This window comes from Natrix helvetica (genome assembly GCF_964273705.1).
Source record: "Natrix helvetica genome assembly, chromosome: 1".
In the NCBI taxonomy this organism is placed as follows: domain Eukaryota; kingdom Metazoa; phylum Chordata; class Lepidosauria; order Squamata; family Natricidae; genus Natrix; species Natrix helvetica.
Window position 1 is genome coordinate 146,561,556 of NC_138548.1, and position 16,858 is coordinate 146,578,413.

A 16,858-nucleotide genomic window follows, 5' to 3' on the forward strand; every position below is an offset into this window, starting at 1 on the left:
AAGTTGTCATTTTTAATGTAAAGAAGAAACAGGAACTTGTTCTGATTCTATGGATGATGCAACTTTGTTCCTTAAGTTGAGTCTTGCTCTACAGTCTTGAATTTTAATTTTATCCATCATTATTCCATAGGGTGAAAAGTGTAATTGAAGTGTAAGCCTGGAATAATGTCCCTAGAAAGCAGAAATGGAGAACATACTGAAGCTCTCTATAATTTGTGGTGTTAGGGGGAAAAAAACTTTATGAGGAAGAGAGAAGTTATCTGTGTACCATTCCTGTTTCCACTTCAGCCTGAGAACTTAAAACTCTCTGTGATGTACATGATTATTCCTCTGCCTAAATCCTAATGTTAGGGAAAGAGAAATGGTTGTTTACCCAACCAGAGCGGGAAATATCATCTCCAAGTGGTGATATTTGAATATGGAAAATGCATCAGGAGATTTCGGGGCTAGAATAATAGATATTAGAGCAACTGAAATTTCAACTCTTTTATGTTTGGCTTCTCATATCTGTATTTCCTGATAGCAATGTTGACATCCACAGTCACAGTGGTGGGACACAATTTTTTTTTACTACTGGATCTGTGGGTGTGGCATGGCTTGTAGGCGTGGCAGGGGTAAACTCTCCATTTCCACCCCACTCCAGGGCAAGGATACTGTACAATCTCCATTCCCTCCTCACTCCAGGGGAAGGATACTGTAAAATCTCCATTCCCTCCCCACCCCACTAACCTGCTTTCCAGCTCCATTTTCCTGTGCAGGGCAACAGAAGAAGACATAGCCGATCACCTGGGACTTGGGAGGCAGCGAATAGATGGGGGTGGAGCCAGCCAAAGGTGGTATTTGCCGGTTCTCTGAACTACTCAAATTTTCTGCTACCGGTTCACTAGAACCGGTCAGAACCGGCTGAATACCATCTCTGCACAGTCAATTCAGATGGTCATTGGCTGAGATAATATAATCTCATGGATGTATCAACTCAGTTTTAACCAGAGGGTGAAATCTTGCTCTTTTTCAAAGGGTTATATTCTGATGTGGAACATAAGGGGGAAAGTCTTTTAAGTGAACTGTTGAGTAAGTTAAATAGTCTTGTAAAAAGACTATATCCTTATAGTAGTGATAAATGCAATCACCATGTAGATGGGCCTGCCCTCATATCTCTGTTGCTTTTAATTAGCAACAGACCTAATATGGATTGTCCAATTATGAAGGACTCTGGTCGTTTTGTATTTTTTCAAAGGGCTGTTATCATATTTATCTTTTATTTATATAGATTGTATTTTTATACCATTCTTCAGCCAAAGGAAATCCAGGATGGAACTTGTGACCAACACTTTGTTTTCTGTGCAATATGCTCCGAGAGGCAGAGAAAAACACCAAACTATATATCATAGTTAAGCAAAGAATTAAACACCAGTTAGCAATTCAGCCCCACTAAGGATCCAAATGTACCAAAATATAATCAAAAGACATTTATGTTATGTTTTTTAAAATGTACATTTGTCATGTTTTAAGTTTACTGTATACATCCACACCTATGAAGACAAAAATAAGAGGTCTAAAATGTAGGGGGAGGAGTGTTCCCCCCCTTCAATTATCACTTCCTGTTATTAAGGTAAAATTTAGGAAAATTGAAAGTGTCAACATTCTTCTGCTAAACTTGGAATTGTCGGGTGAAACTTCAAAACTTTGTATCTTTAAGGAAATAGAGCCATATAAACCACATTGATCTTATAATGTGCTGCCATCAGGTGTCCATTTCCGAGAATGCAAATATAATGACCAAAGGAAAACTGCTCTGGAAAGTCATTGATTTCAATTTTAAAAAGTAGCTCAAACTCTGAAACTGTATCTCAGGCAGCTGTGAGGTCAATGTTTTATCACTGTATCCGTATGTAGCAATTTTATGGTCCAGATGGGTTAAATCTGACTGCTGTAGGATTATTATTATAATTATTATTTTGCATGATTTTTCTGTTGCTTTCTGAATGATGTCCCCTAATGTTTTTTGTTTTGATACTTAGGTTTCTAACCAAACTGTAACAATGAGTCAGTCATTCTCTCTCTCTCCCTCCCTCCCTTCCTCTCCACTCTCTCTCCCTCCCTCCCCCCCTCTCTTTCTCTTATCATTTGCTGCCATTCACCCATCTGCACCTGTGTAAAACTTTGGCTGAGCTGTTTTCTCTTGATGGAGAAAATGATAATTATGTTTATTTATATTTTATATTATATTTATATTTATGTGCATCTTTCAGAGTGCTCTAGGCCTGTAGTTAATTTTAATATACGATCTTGACGATGCAGTCACTTTACCTCTGACTGGTTGGCCTAAGAGTATGCAAGAGAAAGCAAAGAAAACTGAACATAAGTTACATGAAAACTAAAGTGTTTAATAAAAGACACAGTAACGATAAGCATAATTGGAAAATAAATAATATTTGGAAATCATCATCCAATCTTCCCTAAATTGGGAAAACCAAAGAAAAATTGTCATAATTTGAACCTTAAGGCTATCTAATGGAATACTTTATTTTCCTGTGTGCCTAGACAATTTTTTAATTTCTACAATTATAAAGTTTCATAAGTGTCAGCAAAGTATCAAGTCTTTTGCTGAATGGCACATCGGTCTCTGCATAACAGATCTAAGAACCGTAAGATAAACTTGGATTAAATATACAAGTGGATAAATATGCAGCTGGACACCCACTTTTTTGGACTGGTACAAGGTCTCCTGCTTGAGCAGGGGGCTGGACTAGAAGACCTTCAATGTCCCTTCCACTTCTGTTATTCTGTTGTGCTATTCTTCTTTGAGTTATATGTCAAATGTTTTGCTTCCTCTATAGAGGCATGTTTGAAAATTTGGCAGATATTGGCTAAAATTGAATTGCATGGGAGGCTCTGTTCACCTGTCCCGTCCCCCCCCCCACTTCTTGTCATCATTAAATGTATTTCTTCCTTGAAAAAATACTTAATTAATTGTTGCTTTTCAGGCTCAATTCAATATGAGAAAGTATCTTTGGAGTTCAAGCAGTGTGTGTGATTTACCAAACCACTGCACTGTAACTCCCCACTATGGTAAGGACCATATATGAAGAAAATCTTTTCTCCTAGTAAGTTCTTTCAAAGTTCTTGTTTTATACACAAGGGCGTTTTCATTTGCTAAGCTTAACACCATGCCATGTATGGTTCACTGTCCCTTTACAAACTAACTGTGCCCTCTTTGGAGGAATCAGATAAATCAACTAACAAAATAACAGAGTTGGAAGAGACTTTGGAGGTCTTCTAGACTCTTTTGCTCAAGCAGGAAATCCTATACCAGTGATGGCTAACCTTTTCCGGACCGAGTGCCCAAAGCGTGCATGTGTGTGTGCAAATCAGCACATTCCTGAACTCCCAAAATGCAATGTGCGTGTGGTCCCCTGAGTACCACCTCCGCTCATGCATGCCGCTCCCGCACATGCATGCACACCTCCTGCACGTCCTCTAATCATCTTTGTTGCTCTTCTCTGCACTCTTCCTAGAGTCCCAACATAATTTTTATAGCGTGGAGACCAAAATTGGAGGCAATATTCCTCATGTTTTCTCGCATTGACTTATGCATCAATCATGGCACCCTTCCCCTCATCTTTTTTCTCCTTCTCCTCTTTCTCCTTCTCTTTTTCTTCCTTCCCCTAATCAGCTTCTCCCATGTATATTTTTGCCCTCAATTTATTTAATAAAATATATTTGTCTGCTACTTCTCTGAATCCTAAACACTGTGGAAAGCTAATCTACAAAAGTAGTTGTGATCCTCACAACAGAAGCATGAGATTAATTGATACATTTCTTTATATATGGCATTTCAGGAAAAACTGGTCTTCCTCTCGGATTGTTCTCACTGGACGGAAAATGGAATTCTTTAAGGAATCCAAACAGACAGCTGTGCCCAATCTGGTAAGCAGTTATCTTTCTCCTGTCCCATCTTTTCAGAAGTGCTATTGAAAAAAAGTTTGGCATGATGGGAAAAAAATGCAGAGTTGCTAAGCCTCAAGACTTCTGAGAGCAGATGTAAGAAAATGGCTCAATAAACTTTTAATCAGATGAGAGAGGAAGGGAAATAGAACTCAGCGTATCTTTTATTAAGAGGTGCTTTTTGAGAATAATTGCAAAGTGAGACGGATGGTGAGTGGCTCTCTTGTAATGCGGAGGTAACGCTTTAAATTAAGGTGCCAGTTATAAATGCTTTATTCTTATTTATGAAATGATCTCTAAATGCAACTACTTCCTCAAATAATGTATTATAAAGTGTGTTATAAAATGCATTAGTAATAAATGCTTAACGGATGATGCGATGAGAATCTGTTGCAAAGAATATTATAAGATGTAAATTGTATTAAACCCTGTGTTTGCATCTTTAATACATGAATTTAAGTTGCTATTGAGCTTGCTATAAAGTGGCTTGCATATCATAAATAATAATAAAGTAGTTATAAATTGCACCTTAATACAGGGTGTTACCAAAGAGCAAAACAGTGTAACTTAGCAAAGTGATTTTTATCTTCATATAAATGTGACATTTTCTGTTTCTGCCTAACATTTTCTGAATGTGCCTTATGATTCTATCTAATAGACTTAATGCATTTCTAAGCAGAATTCACTGGGCTTCATTTTTTTAATGTACCTCAAAGAGAGGTTGCTTTCTGCCTTGCAGAAACATTGTGGAAATAACTGTGGCCTGTTTCCTTTCCAGGCTAGAATGAATGTCTTTTTCTCTGGATTCCAAAAAGAAGAACAATCCAGAAAAAATCCCCCCCAAATGTATAATTAGTTATTAGTAACTAAAAATGGAAGGCAGAAAAATGAGAGGGGAGAAAGAAAAGAAGTAAAATATATGGGGCGGGGGAGAAAGAGAAGGGAGCTATTAGAATATTTTACAAAGGTTTTTCTTTTATTTTTTTCACCTTTTTCGCCTTTTTAATCTTTTTATAGCCATCATATGGTTTAATTTCACTTCTAATGAAATGTTTATTTTAAAAAACGAATACCGTATATACTTGAGTATAAGCCGACTCGAGTATAAGCCGAGACCCCTAATTTTACCCCAAAAAACTGGAAAAAGTTATTGACTCGACTATAAGCCGAGGCTGGGAAATGCAGCAGCTCACGGTAAATTTCAAAAATAAAAATACAGGTAGATAACAATAAAATTGCTTTAATTGAGGCATGTGGAAAAGAGGGTCAACAAAAACAATATATTATCAGTATATTCAACAAAAACAATATATAACATTAAAGTATTAACAATAACTTTAAAATTGATAGAATGAAGCCCAGATCTCATGTGAATTTTTATTTTTCAGCTAGCATACATTTGGGTAGGTAAAGAAATAATGAGTTTGTAACTAATCAAATTAATCAAACTTACTGATTTTGAAAAGCCAAATTTTTGAATCATTTTTTGACTCAGAGAGGAGGTATTGAAGGGTGCTGTTGGGAAGCCATGGCATCGCTACGGCTCTTAAGGCTGCACCTGTCTGCGGGGAGCTGCCTCCTCTTCCTCCTTTGTTTCCAGTTCAGGGGAAGCCAGAAGAAGAAGGAGGTAGATCCCTCTTCACCTGCCCCATCTTTCCTTCTTCCCCGGGAGCACCGATAAGACCGGGCAATTGTGTCCCCCACCCTGCGCTGCAATGCCACCGCATCCGCCTGGAGCGCCCCGGGAAGCCGGCGCCTTCCCGAAGCCCCCGGTGTGCCTCCCACTCCCGCGGCACCTGCTTCCCTTCACTCGAGCCTTTTCCCGCTGCCCTTCGAGCTCCTCCTCGGGAGGAAGGCAGGAGGCCAGCATGGAGAGGGAAAAGGTCCAGGCGGAGCGGGAGGATGCGGTGGCGTTGCAGCGGTGGGCAGGTGGAGCGCAGCGCCGCCGGCTTCCCAGGGCGCTCCAGGCGGAGTGGGAGGACGCGGTGGCGTTGCAGCGGCGGGCAGATGGAGCGCAGCGCCGCCGGCTTCCCGGGGCGCTCCAGGCGGACGCGGTGGCGTTGCAGCGGCGGGCAGATGGAGCGCAGTGCCGCTGGCTTCCCGGAGCGCTCCAGGCGGAGCGGGAGGATGCGGTGGTGTTGCAGCAGCGGGCAGACGGAGCGCAGCGCCGCCGGCTTCCCGGGGCGCTCCAGGCAGAGCGGGAGGATGCGGTGGCGTTGCAGCGGCGGGCGTAAAATACAAAACGCGCACAGGGCAAGGAAAGCGAGGACTCAGAATGGCATAAGTGGGGATGAGAAAGGAAAGCAGCAGCGATGCACTCAAATAAAGCAAGGGCGCCAGCAGTGTGGAGGGAAGGGTGTGTTACCCCTGCCCCCTCCTTCGTCGCCGTGCTTTTGAGGAGCCATGAGGCCATGGGAGCCAGTAGGAAGGTGGCGGAGGGGGTGGGAGCGATCCCGGAAGCACCGAAGCCTCGGTGTTCTTTTTTTTTTTTTTTGTTCACTGGAGTATAAGCCGAAGTGGATTTTTCAGCCCAAAAAGTGGGCTGAAAAATTCGGCTTATACTCAAGTATATACGGTAGGTATTTACTTTCTTTTCGTTTGTTTTAACTTTTCTGTTGTTTATTTAATTTATGAAAATGTGAATAAGAACAGCAATCCAGAAACATATTAGATTATAGCTGAAACAAGTAAATAGAGGTTAAATGGTTATAATTTTAAACAAAATCAGTAACAAAATATGGGTTTATTGGAAATGGTTTTGAATGTGATGCTCAAGGATCCACAAATTATTTTGAGGCTTCTTTCTTTCTTTCTTTCTTTCTTTCTTTCTTTCTTTCTTTCTTTCTTTCTTTCTTTCTTTCTTCCTTCCTTCCTTCCTTCCTTCCTTCCTTTCTTTCCTTCCTTCCTTCCTTCCTTCCTTCCTTTTTTTCTTTCCTTCCTTCCTTCCTTCCTTCCTTCCTTCCCTCCCTCCCTCCCTCCCTCCCTCCCTCCCTCCCTCCCTCCCTCCCTCCTTCCTTCCTTCCTTCCTTCCTTCCTTCCTTTCTTTCTTTCTTTCTTTCTTTCTTTCTTTCTTTCTTTCTTTCTTCTTTTTAGATAACATTGTGAGGAGGCAGGGTTGAATCATCAATTTTATTTGTGGAAGTGTCCAAAGCATTCAGGAAATAAGGAGCAAAAGGCATGCATTTATTTCTCTTGGGCATTTTTAATTGTTAATTTTAATTTTTAAAATTTTAACTGTCATTGGGGTTTTAATTGTCTTAAAGTACTGTAATTTATTTATTTATTTTCCACCTCCTCCATATTATATTGTTGTGACTGTTGCTGTTGTACGTCGCCCCGAGTCCCTGGGGGGAGAGGGGGCGACTAAGAAGTCAAATTAAATAAATAAATAAATAAATAAATAAATAAATAAAATTTGGCCTTTACTTTGATGAAATCAAAACAAACAAACAATACCTTTACCAGGAAAAATTAGCAATTTTACTCCTGACTTTCTCTAGGGCCACTTTGGAATATTCTCAAGACCACAACTTACTTCTCTGATGAACCACTGCAAATTAGATTTCATTATGTGATATCATAAAGACAATTGAGTGATAAGATACAGGTAGTCTTTGATTTACGATCAAGGGGGGGGGTGTCAAGTCCCATTTATGATTGGGCCTGGAACCTCTCTCATTAAGCAAGATGGTTGTCAATTGATTTGTATCCAATTTTGCAATATTTTTGCTGTGAACATTACATTATCACATGGTTGTTAAGTGACCCTGGCTTCCCCCACTGACTTTGCTTGTCGGAAGTCAGCTAGAAAAGTTGCAAAAGTGACCTAAGGACATTGCAACTGTCATATATACATGCCAGTTTCCAAGCACCTGAATTTTGATCATGTGACCATGGGACTGCTGAGATGATTGTTAAACATGAGCACTGATTGCAAGTCATACTTTTCAACACCCTTGTAACTTCAGTCATTAAATGAATGGTTATAACTTGAGGACTACCTGTCATCTTACCCCAGAATCAGCATTATCCTCATTGTAAATCAACTCTCTTTGGTATTTTCAACATATGCATTGGAAAATCCATAATAAAATATTTTATAAAAGTGACTTACTGTACTTTTCAAACATACTATATACTGTATCTTGCAAAAACAAAAGGATCGGAGAATCAGATCATTTAGCTGAAAATGATTAACCAGTGATTATATATTTATAAACGATGTAATATATTTTATATAATTTGCCTTTGATGAAACCATAATACATAACTAAGTTAACTTCTTGTCTTCTATTTATGGTATCCAACAAGCACATTCAGATATTGATGGAGGAGGAGTACACCAATATTACAATCCCAATTTTGTTTCCAGGGAAGTGTGAATATATTGTTATTTCCTAGATTTATCTAATATAGACAACCGACAATCACATTTTAGCTCAACATTTTCATTGTTCTGCAAGACAGTTGTTAAGTGAATTTTGCTCCATCTTACGACATTTCTTGCCATAGTTGTTAAGTGAATCACTGCAGTTGTTAAGTTACTAACATTGTTGTTAAATGAATCTGGCTCCCCCATGGACTTTGCTTGACCCCGGAACACTGTAACCATCATACATTCCAGTTGCCCAGGGTCCAATTTTTAATCATGTGAAAAATGGTTATAAGCTATTTTTCCATTCCATTGTAATTTCAAGGGGTCACGAAACGAATGGTTGTAAGTTGAGGATTACCTGTACAGGTGAATGCAATATTGAAACAATACACTTCATCATAGTAGCAACTATCAATAAAAACTGTCCTATGTTCAATATGTCAGAATTGGAATTTCAATATCCTTGTATTGTTATATATATATATACATACATACACACACACACACACACACACACACACACACATATAGCTTATATATATATATATTGCTTATATTGCTTCCAGCTACATCAAGCAGAATTTGTAAGAGTGATTTATGTTGTTGTAGGATTAAAAAAATAGCTATTAGATTGGGGAAGTAAAGGGATATACAAAAAAGCACCCAAGATCTTATTTCATTATTGTAGTTTCCTTAGCAGAACAGAAATAAATGTACATCTTATTCAGTCGACAGTAAATAAAACAATGACCAAACATTTCTGCACTATAGAGGTTAGCGTTTCATTACATTGTTTTATTAATGGGTGAATTCTCCCATTGTCGAAGTATGCCTGTTAATAATGTAAAAGAATTTTTTGTAACTGTTACAGGCCTAGCAGGAAAAAAAAGGTTCCTAGCAAAGGAACTCTGGAGACAAGCTTATTTGCTTTTGATGCAGATTAATGTAATTTTCTTTCTTTTTATTTAAAAAAAAAATCATCCTGCCATAATTTTTTGATAGCACAAAGGAAATAAACGTAAACTTCTGATCTGATTAAAAAATTGTTTACCAATTTTACTTTTAAGAATGGTTTATTTCGGAGAATGAAAGAATCCAACCATTAATTCAATAATGTAATGAAGTCAATGTTCATTCGTGGCAGTATGAATTTAATAACGTAACAATTTTTACCAAGAAAATAATGTGATTTTCCATAAAGATGGATATACTCTGCTTACAAATAAATTAATTCATTAATTTCTGATTAAAGACTATGTTATAAATACAAAATATGAAGCAAAACTGCATCCACACACAGTTCCATTTTTCAGACTGCATTCCGGTAACTCTTGCTTGATTGAGAATAGATGTTTTTTCAGATGAAACTAATGTTTGTGGGTACAGAAATACAGTGCCAGTTTTAGTTAACAGGACAGAATTGTTCTGACCTAGGCTTCCCAAGAGCCTGAAACAAGCTCCTTGTCCTGACAAAAAACCCTTTTATTAATTTACTGTGAATTCTTCTCATTCACATCCAGCAAAGTTTTTTTTTTTTTTGACAAAAAATTTTTTATTGGTTTTTCAACATTTATAGGGAAAAGGGTAAATGGACAGGTATACAAATTATGGCAGTTGCAGAGTGTGACAGGCGCCCCTCTCTCCATACTCATAGTATACATTTATATATAATGCATTGGTATATAATTGATTATAATCAGCATATTAGTTCTGTTACTAAATTCAATCAGATTAGACATTACAATATAAAATCCAGATATAATTCCATTATCACTTTCGGTCAGTTTATAATAATATGATTTTCTTGTTTATTTTTGTGATCTGAGTCTTCTTGCTATTGCCCCATCTCCCTCCACTGGCAGAGCTCTGGCCCCTCCCGTGTCCTGCGTGTCCGCTGTAGTGTCTCGTGTTTTTTCTAGGAGTGTTCTGTTTTTTTTCCATAAAGGCCTGCGCCTCTATGGGTGAATTGATTCTAATTCTTGTCTCCTCCCAGAATATCAGCATACCTTCAGGCATCAACCATCTAAACCACACCCCTTTCTGGTATAATTTATTCGCTAATTGCGAATAATTCTTCCTTTTTTCTCTAATCTTCTTAGGGATCTGCTTCAGAATGGTTATCTCCATATCATGGTATGTCAATGCTTACCCCCTTTGTACACCCAGAATTTCATCTCTTGTGCTTTTTCTAAGAAATTTAATGTGAACCTCCCTGGGTACATTGTGAGTTCTAGCATAAGCTGAGTTCACTCTATAAACCATCCAGCAAAGTTTTTCAAGGGAGGATTTACAGTCACAAACCTTATCTGGCTTAGAGAGCTGCCAGGCCGATATCTTCAAAACTTGGCAAGGAGTCTCAGAGAGTCATGAACCAATTAAGCAAATGATGTCAGCGTTCCAAATATCATGCAGAATTAAATCAGAATCAAAGACAAAACTTTCCTTAAAGTTCCAATTTAATAAGACAGACATGTTGGCATTGTGCTATGAAATCCCAAATCTGATTTGCTTCCTGGGATTCCACCTAGTTGAAAGTTCATGATCTATCCCCACACCCACAAATCCATCACATGTTCCAATCATCATCTTCCACGCTGGCATCTACACCCCTCTGCTTCCGGTCAGGTGTCGAGGTGCGGAGACAAAAGATGATCTTGACTTCTATAAAAGAATGACAACAATACATTCCACAATCCTACTCCTTTCTATCCCCCCCTCCCAACTACTACACTAATGAAACAGCATAGGAAATTAATAAAAAGTGTGGCAGGCCAAAGATCCTAAAAAGAAACATAACTACAGGCCTGACAAATGAATTGTCTCCTGCAAACTCCACTCCCCTTTCTCTCCTTTTTTACTTCTTCTGGGAGGGGCCATGCATCATCCACCTGTAGCCTTATTCCCAAGTCCACCCCTGTTCTTTAGCTGTTCCCTTCATCTGGCAACTCTATGCATGCACACACTGGGAACAGGCTCCAGCTGTTCATCTGCCTCACTGATGTCTGACTCCGAAGGCAGCTGATAACTGTCAGATGGCCCTGGCCCCCTCTCTGCCTCTGACACAGAGCCCTCATCAGAACCTTCCCCAGACTCCAGGACTGGCCCATGTTCCTCCCCAACCTCCTCACAGTCTGAATCTGCTGCCAGCTCCGCTCACCACTGGTGGGCCACAACAAGATTTTTTTTTCTTGGACTCTTATAAATTGATTTAAATATTTAATTAATGGCCACCCACTCCTCACCATGTGGCGGGGTGGTTAACAAACAACTAAAAACATCAACAAGATAACAGAAGTATCAATTAACAGATATCTCTCTGTCTCATGCATTCCTAATGAATAAAACCATTTTAAAATGAGCTCATCCTACTCCTAGATCAGGCTTTGGGAGAAGACTCACGGGGCAAGCGCAGCCACAGAGGAGTCATGCCTTCTAGCTCCTATTGAATAACACTGTTTAATCAAAAGTACACGAAGCACACTAACCCTTGGGAAATGGACCATAATAATTGGAAAAACTGGGTGCCTGTCAGTGGCTAAGATGTAGGTAAGTAGGTAGGTAGAGAACAGGAACATTATATTTTACAGTAATTGCAACAGTTCATTTAGAATAGGGGTGTCAAACTCAATTTCATTCAGGGATGCATCAGGTTTGTTTTTTACTTCAGAGAGGGCGGAGTGGGCATGGCCAGGATGGGCATGGCCAGCTTGCCATCACTCCTATTGGGGATGTATGTGGTGGCCTGAGTGCTCTGCCAGTTAAAATGGCCCTCCTGAGCTCCGTTTTCACTGGCAGTGGCACTGCGGGCCAGTCCTTTGCTGTTTGCAAGGGTGGCCCCTGCGGGCCGGATTTGGCCCCCAGGCCTTGTGTTTGGCACCCCTGATTATCCAAATGGTTAACAGCATGGAAAAAAGTAACTTAAGATCATTTTTCTACATTTATGACCATTGCAGCATCCCCATGATCACATGGTCAACATATGGATGCGCAAGTACTTTTGTTTCTACTTGGAAACAACTTCTGGACTTTGTGTTTAACGTGGGGCAAAAATGAAACTTTGACTTTGCGTTTTACTGATTAGATAGATTTGTTGATATAAAAATGGCTAGTTTATACTACTATGTAAAAGGAAAAAGTTGAGGTTGGGTGTTACTATCTTATTTTAGGGTGTCATAAGTCAATGCATTTTCTATCTTTTTCCCTTCTTTTCTATACTCTTCCCTTTCCCTCCTCTCTTTTTCCTACTGTTTGTTTTTGAATGTTTTATATTATGTATTATAAACAAGTAAAAAAGATACAAATAAATAAATAAAATAATAATAATAACAACAACAACCTGAAGACAACTAAGTCGAAAGCTGAATATAAGAAAGAAGTAATTGAGAAGCAAGCTGAAAATTGGAAAAGCAAAGCTGTGCATGGCCAATACTTGAAAAGTATTGAAGGCAAAGCTGATCAAAAACTAACTTGGAACTGGTTAAGATCAGGAGTACTGAAAAAAGAAACAGAAGGCTTTATTTTGGCAGCTCAAGAACAAGCCTTAGCCACAAACTGCATGAAGGCAAAAATTCAACATGTTACCACCAACAGCAAATGTCGCCTCTGTAATGAGAAAGATGAGACAGTTGACCACTTGATCAGCGGGTGCAGCAAAATTTCACAAACTGACTACCTAAAGCGCCATGACTGCGTTGCTAAGATTATTCACTGGAAATTGTGCCAAAAGTTTGGATTTGAGTACAGCAAAAACCACTGGGACCATCAGGTTGAGAAGGTTTTAGAGAATGAAAAAGTCAAGATCTTGTGGGATTTCAGAATTCAGACTGACAGGCATTCGGCCTACAACACACCTGACATAACAATAGTTGAAAAGAAAAAAAGTTTGGTTCATTGACATTGCAATATCTGGTGATGCGTGAATTGAAGATAAGCAGCAAGAAAAAAAATCACAAAGTACCGGGACTTGCAAATTGAGTGACTGTGGAAAAAGAAATCATGTGTTGTCCCAATTGTAATTGGAGCCCTTGGAGCAATACCTAAAGGGCTACCTTGCTTTTTGAAAATTCTAAATTTACCTGACTTGAACATTCTGACTCTATAAAAAACCACCCTACTTGGAACAGCTTATGTCCTCCGATGTTATCTTAACAGTTCCTAGGTCCTTGGTTAGAACTCGAGCTGTTAGGCTACCAAGCAGCCCCAAAAGCTATGAATCTCACCAAAGATTAACCAATAATAATAATAATTGGATGATTGGCAATTGGTTTATATTCATAACAGTTGCAGGGTCCCAGGGTTGTGTGATCACCTTGTGCAACTTTCTCTTAAGTGAAGTCAAAAGCCAAATTCACTGAACAACCGTGTTGCTAATTTAACAAATGCAGTGATTCACTTTGCAACTGTGGCAAGACAGATTGTAAAATGGGGCAAAACCCACTTAACAACCACCTCACTTAGCAACAGAAATGAGTTCAATTATGGTTATAAGCCAAGGACTACGTGCGTACTGATTTGAAGGAAACGTTTTCAACTGAGCATTTTTAACTTTACCACAGGCTGACCTTTCACTGTTATAAAATATTAGGTTGCTACGCATCCTTTACATTTAGTTGTTAGCAATGTTCTCTGAAGACCGTATCTTTTAAAGCAAATTTCCATTTTGACATGAAATGCTAGCCCACTATGGGTTTTTAGCCTCCAGAAACTTCAGCAGATAGTAGCAGAGCTCAGGCTATTAGTCCTTGTGCAAACTAATTTTCTGGACAAAAATGCTTTCTACATCCATATTCACAAGAACGGGACTTAAAAGTAATGGACACTTTTAGCAGTTTAAAGAACTGTTTTTCCAAGGGTTTTGATAGAACATAATTGGCCTGACTGGAAAATACAAAGTAAGGGCATTTATTTACTTATTTAAAAGATTTATATGGACACTTATCTTGTAAAACAGAACTCTGGGAAGGTCACATCAATACCCCACTCCAAACCCAGCCCTCCAAGAAAACACAGCTATTCTGTCATCTCTGTGCAACCCTCTTGCTATCCCAATGTCTGGGAGAAAAGACAGTTGTTGCCCTAACTGGGGGAGCCAGTTTCATATGCTGGTTAAGGTACAAGCCTAGAAACTAGGAGATTGTGAGTTTGAATCCTGCCTTGAGCAGAAAATCAGTCAGGTGAAAATCTTGGAATAATAGCTGTTACAAATGAATAAGAGCTAAAAATGAATAAGAGCTAAAAATGAATGAGAGCCAGCAGTGTGTGTGTATGAGAGCCAATAGGGAGAACAATTAACCAGTGGAGCCGCTTGCCTTCTGTAGTTCTGAGTGCTGCATCACTGGAAGTGTTTTTAAAAAAAGACTGGCCATTTATTTCTCTGGAATGGTATAGGGCCGTGATGGCACACCTATGGCATGCATGCCAGATGTGGCATGCACAGCCCTCTCTGTGGGTATGCATGCCATTGCCAGCTGCTCTTCTGGGTTCCATCGTGCATTTGTACTGGTCAGCTGCTCTTTTGGATTCCAGTGCTCTGGCATGCCAGATGATTATTTAAATGGCCCTGGGAAGGTATTTGACATAATTCTGATGAAAAAGGTAGAAGAGTTGACTGGTTAAAAAATGAGAAATGCATTGTGCTTTTATGCCATGCAATGGGGTTTGGAGATGAGAATAGAGACCTGGGTTTTTTTGTCTTCATCAGGGCATTGATAGATATATTAATGTGAGAAAGGTATGTTTCTTAATTGAAAGAAAAGTATAGGGTAAAATGAATAGGTTTGGATTATGGAGCAGTGTGTATAAATATGGAGTTGAAAATTGCTGCTGAATATGATTAAAGCAATACTTGATGCATGGAAACCACTGGAATGCCTAGTGTTTAGCTCAACATTTACCAAGGACAAAGGCTGATATCCCCACAGCGGCTTTAGGTAAATAAAATAAATAGATAAGTGTCTAAGGAATGCTTGTTGGGTAGTTGGAAATGTTGGTTGGGGATGTGTATAGGATCAAATGGCAATGGGTCAGATGCAAATGACGAAGTAACTATAGGAAGAGTGAATGGGGTGAATGGGAGAGAGTTAGGAAATTATGGTTGAACAGGGTTCTTAAAATCTTCAAGAAGAGAATGATGAGAAGTTTAAGACAAACTAGAAGTGGAAGACAAATGTTTTTTTTCCAAAAAACAACAACACCATGGAGAATTATACTGAATAGTATTGGGGCAAAGTAGATTTCACTGTGTTTCTTTTCCTTTTACTCTTATTTCCTGCCTTTAATTTCTTTGGCTTATTATTATACTTTTGCTTTGTGCTGTTCCTAATACTGCTTACTCTGAAAGTGAATAGCCTGATTGGTAAGTATGTAGGACTTGGAAATGTTATTACTTACATCTGGCTCAATTAATTCCAGCAGGGTGAGAAACACAGAGTTAAGAGCTATGGGAAGGTGCCTTTGGGAGGAAGCCTGTAGTTAAGATGACTGCTTGTACTCAGAGGCTTTAGGCTTTGGCTGAGTTACAACAAGCTTAACACATGATCATGACATGGTAGATACTTTTTCCCTCCACAAGCAAGACATTCAGTTGTACAAACATTGACAGAGAAAGAGGCATTCAGAACAGAGAAAAAGGTTTAGCTAAACAACACTTGCAAATATTAACCCAAACTGTGTTTGCTTGAGTTTTATAAAATGAAGTTAAGTTTATGTTTTGTTCCCCTAAGATAAAGCTACATTTTTTTTTGGGGGGGGGGGGGGTTGGTCATTATAAAGCTAGTGTAGATGTTGCCATTTCCTAGGAGCTACTAACTAATATTTTGGTGGACTTTGTATAAGCCACCTATGAATTGGGCAACATATATTAAGAATGGTTTCATAAGAATTTCCGTGAAAATTTGAAAAGGGACATCCAATATGGAGAACGGGGGAATGTAATCAATTAATTCACCAAGGTCTTTGGAAGTCAATAGTCAATTCATTCCCAATATTCTTTATCAATAGAAAGGCCCCAAATCTGAATGGCTGGACTTGTGTGGAGCTCAGATTGAGTGGACCAAGGAAAAATCTAGCAAAAAGAATGTCTTCCAGGTAGGACATGATTTATTTTTATCCCCTTGTTCTTTGTCAGTCAACGGTCTCCTGTTTTATTTTGTTATTGTTCACAATCAGGATTTTTTCCCAGGGGCAGCTGTTTAATGACTATAGTACACCGAGGCAATGTTTGCATTTTCTCTGTTAAAGCAATTGGAAAGCATAATATTTTATTCAGTATTTTTTCCCCTCTCCCTTGGCTAAAGTGTCTTGATGATTGAATTAACTCAAAGCCCTTGAGAACCTGTTGATTTGCTGATGAATGTGTTACACGCAATTTGTTTATAAAAGTTGGGAGGTAATTTGTTTTGGGTTTAAAAAACTGGGATCCTTGACCTAATGAACTTCTGTAAACAGAACTTTCACATGCTGCTTACACAAGTTGTACTCCCAACTGAATGGAATTTGATTGTTTATTTTTGTGATTTCTCAGGGCTTTAATGACAG

At 38.9% G+C, this 16,858-nt stretch overlaps 1 protein-coding gene across 2 annotated transcripts in view; it reads left to right on the plus strand.

The window, feature by feature from the left end:
• ARHGAP15 (Rho GTPase activating protein 15) overlaps positions 1 to 16,858 on the plus strand; it is a 466,785-nt gene that overhangs the window by 70,455 nt on the left and 379,472 nt on the right. For both annotated transcript variants that reach the window (XM_081935112.1, XM_081935113.1), the window contains 2 exons: positions 3,843 to 3,930; positions 16,322 to 16,408. In XM_081935112.1, coding sequence (XP_081791238.1) covers positions 3,843 to 3,930; positions 16,322 to 16,408 — 175 coding nt within the window. The remainder of the gene's footprint in view (positions 1 to 3,842; positions 3,931 to 16,321; positions 16,409 to 16,858) is intronic.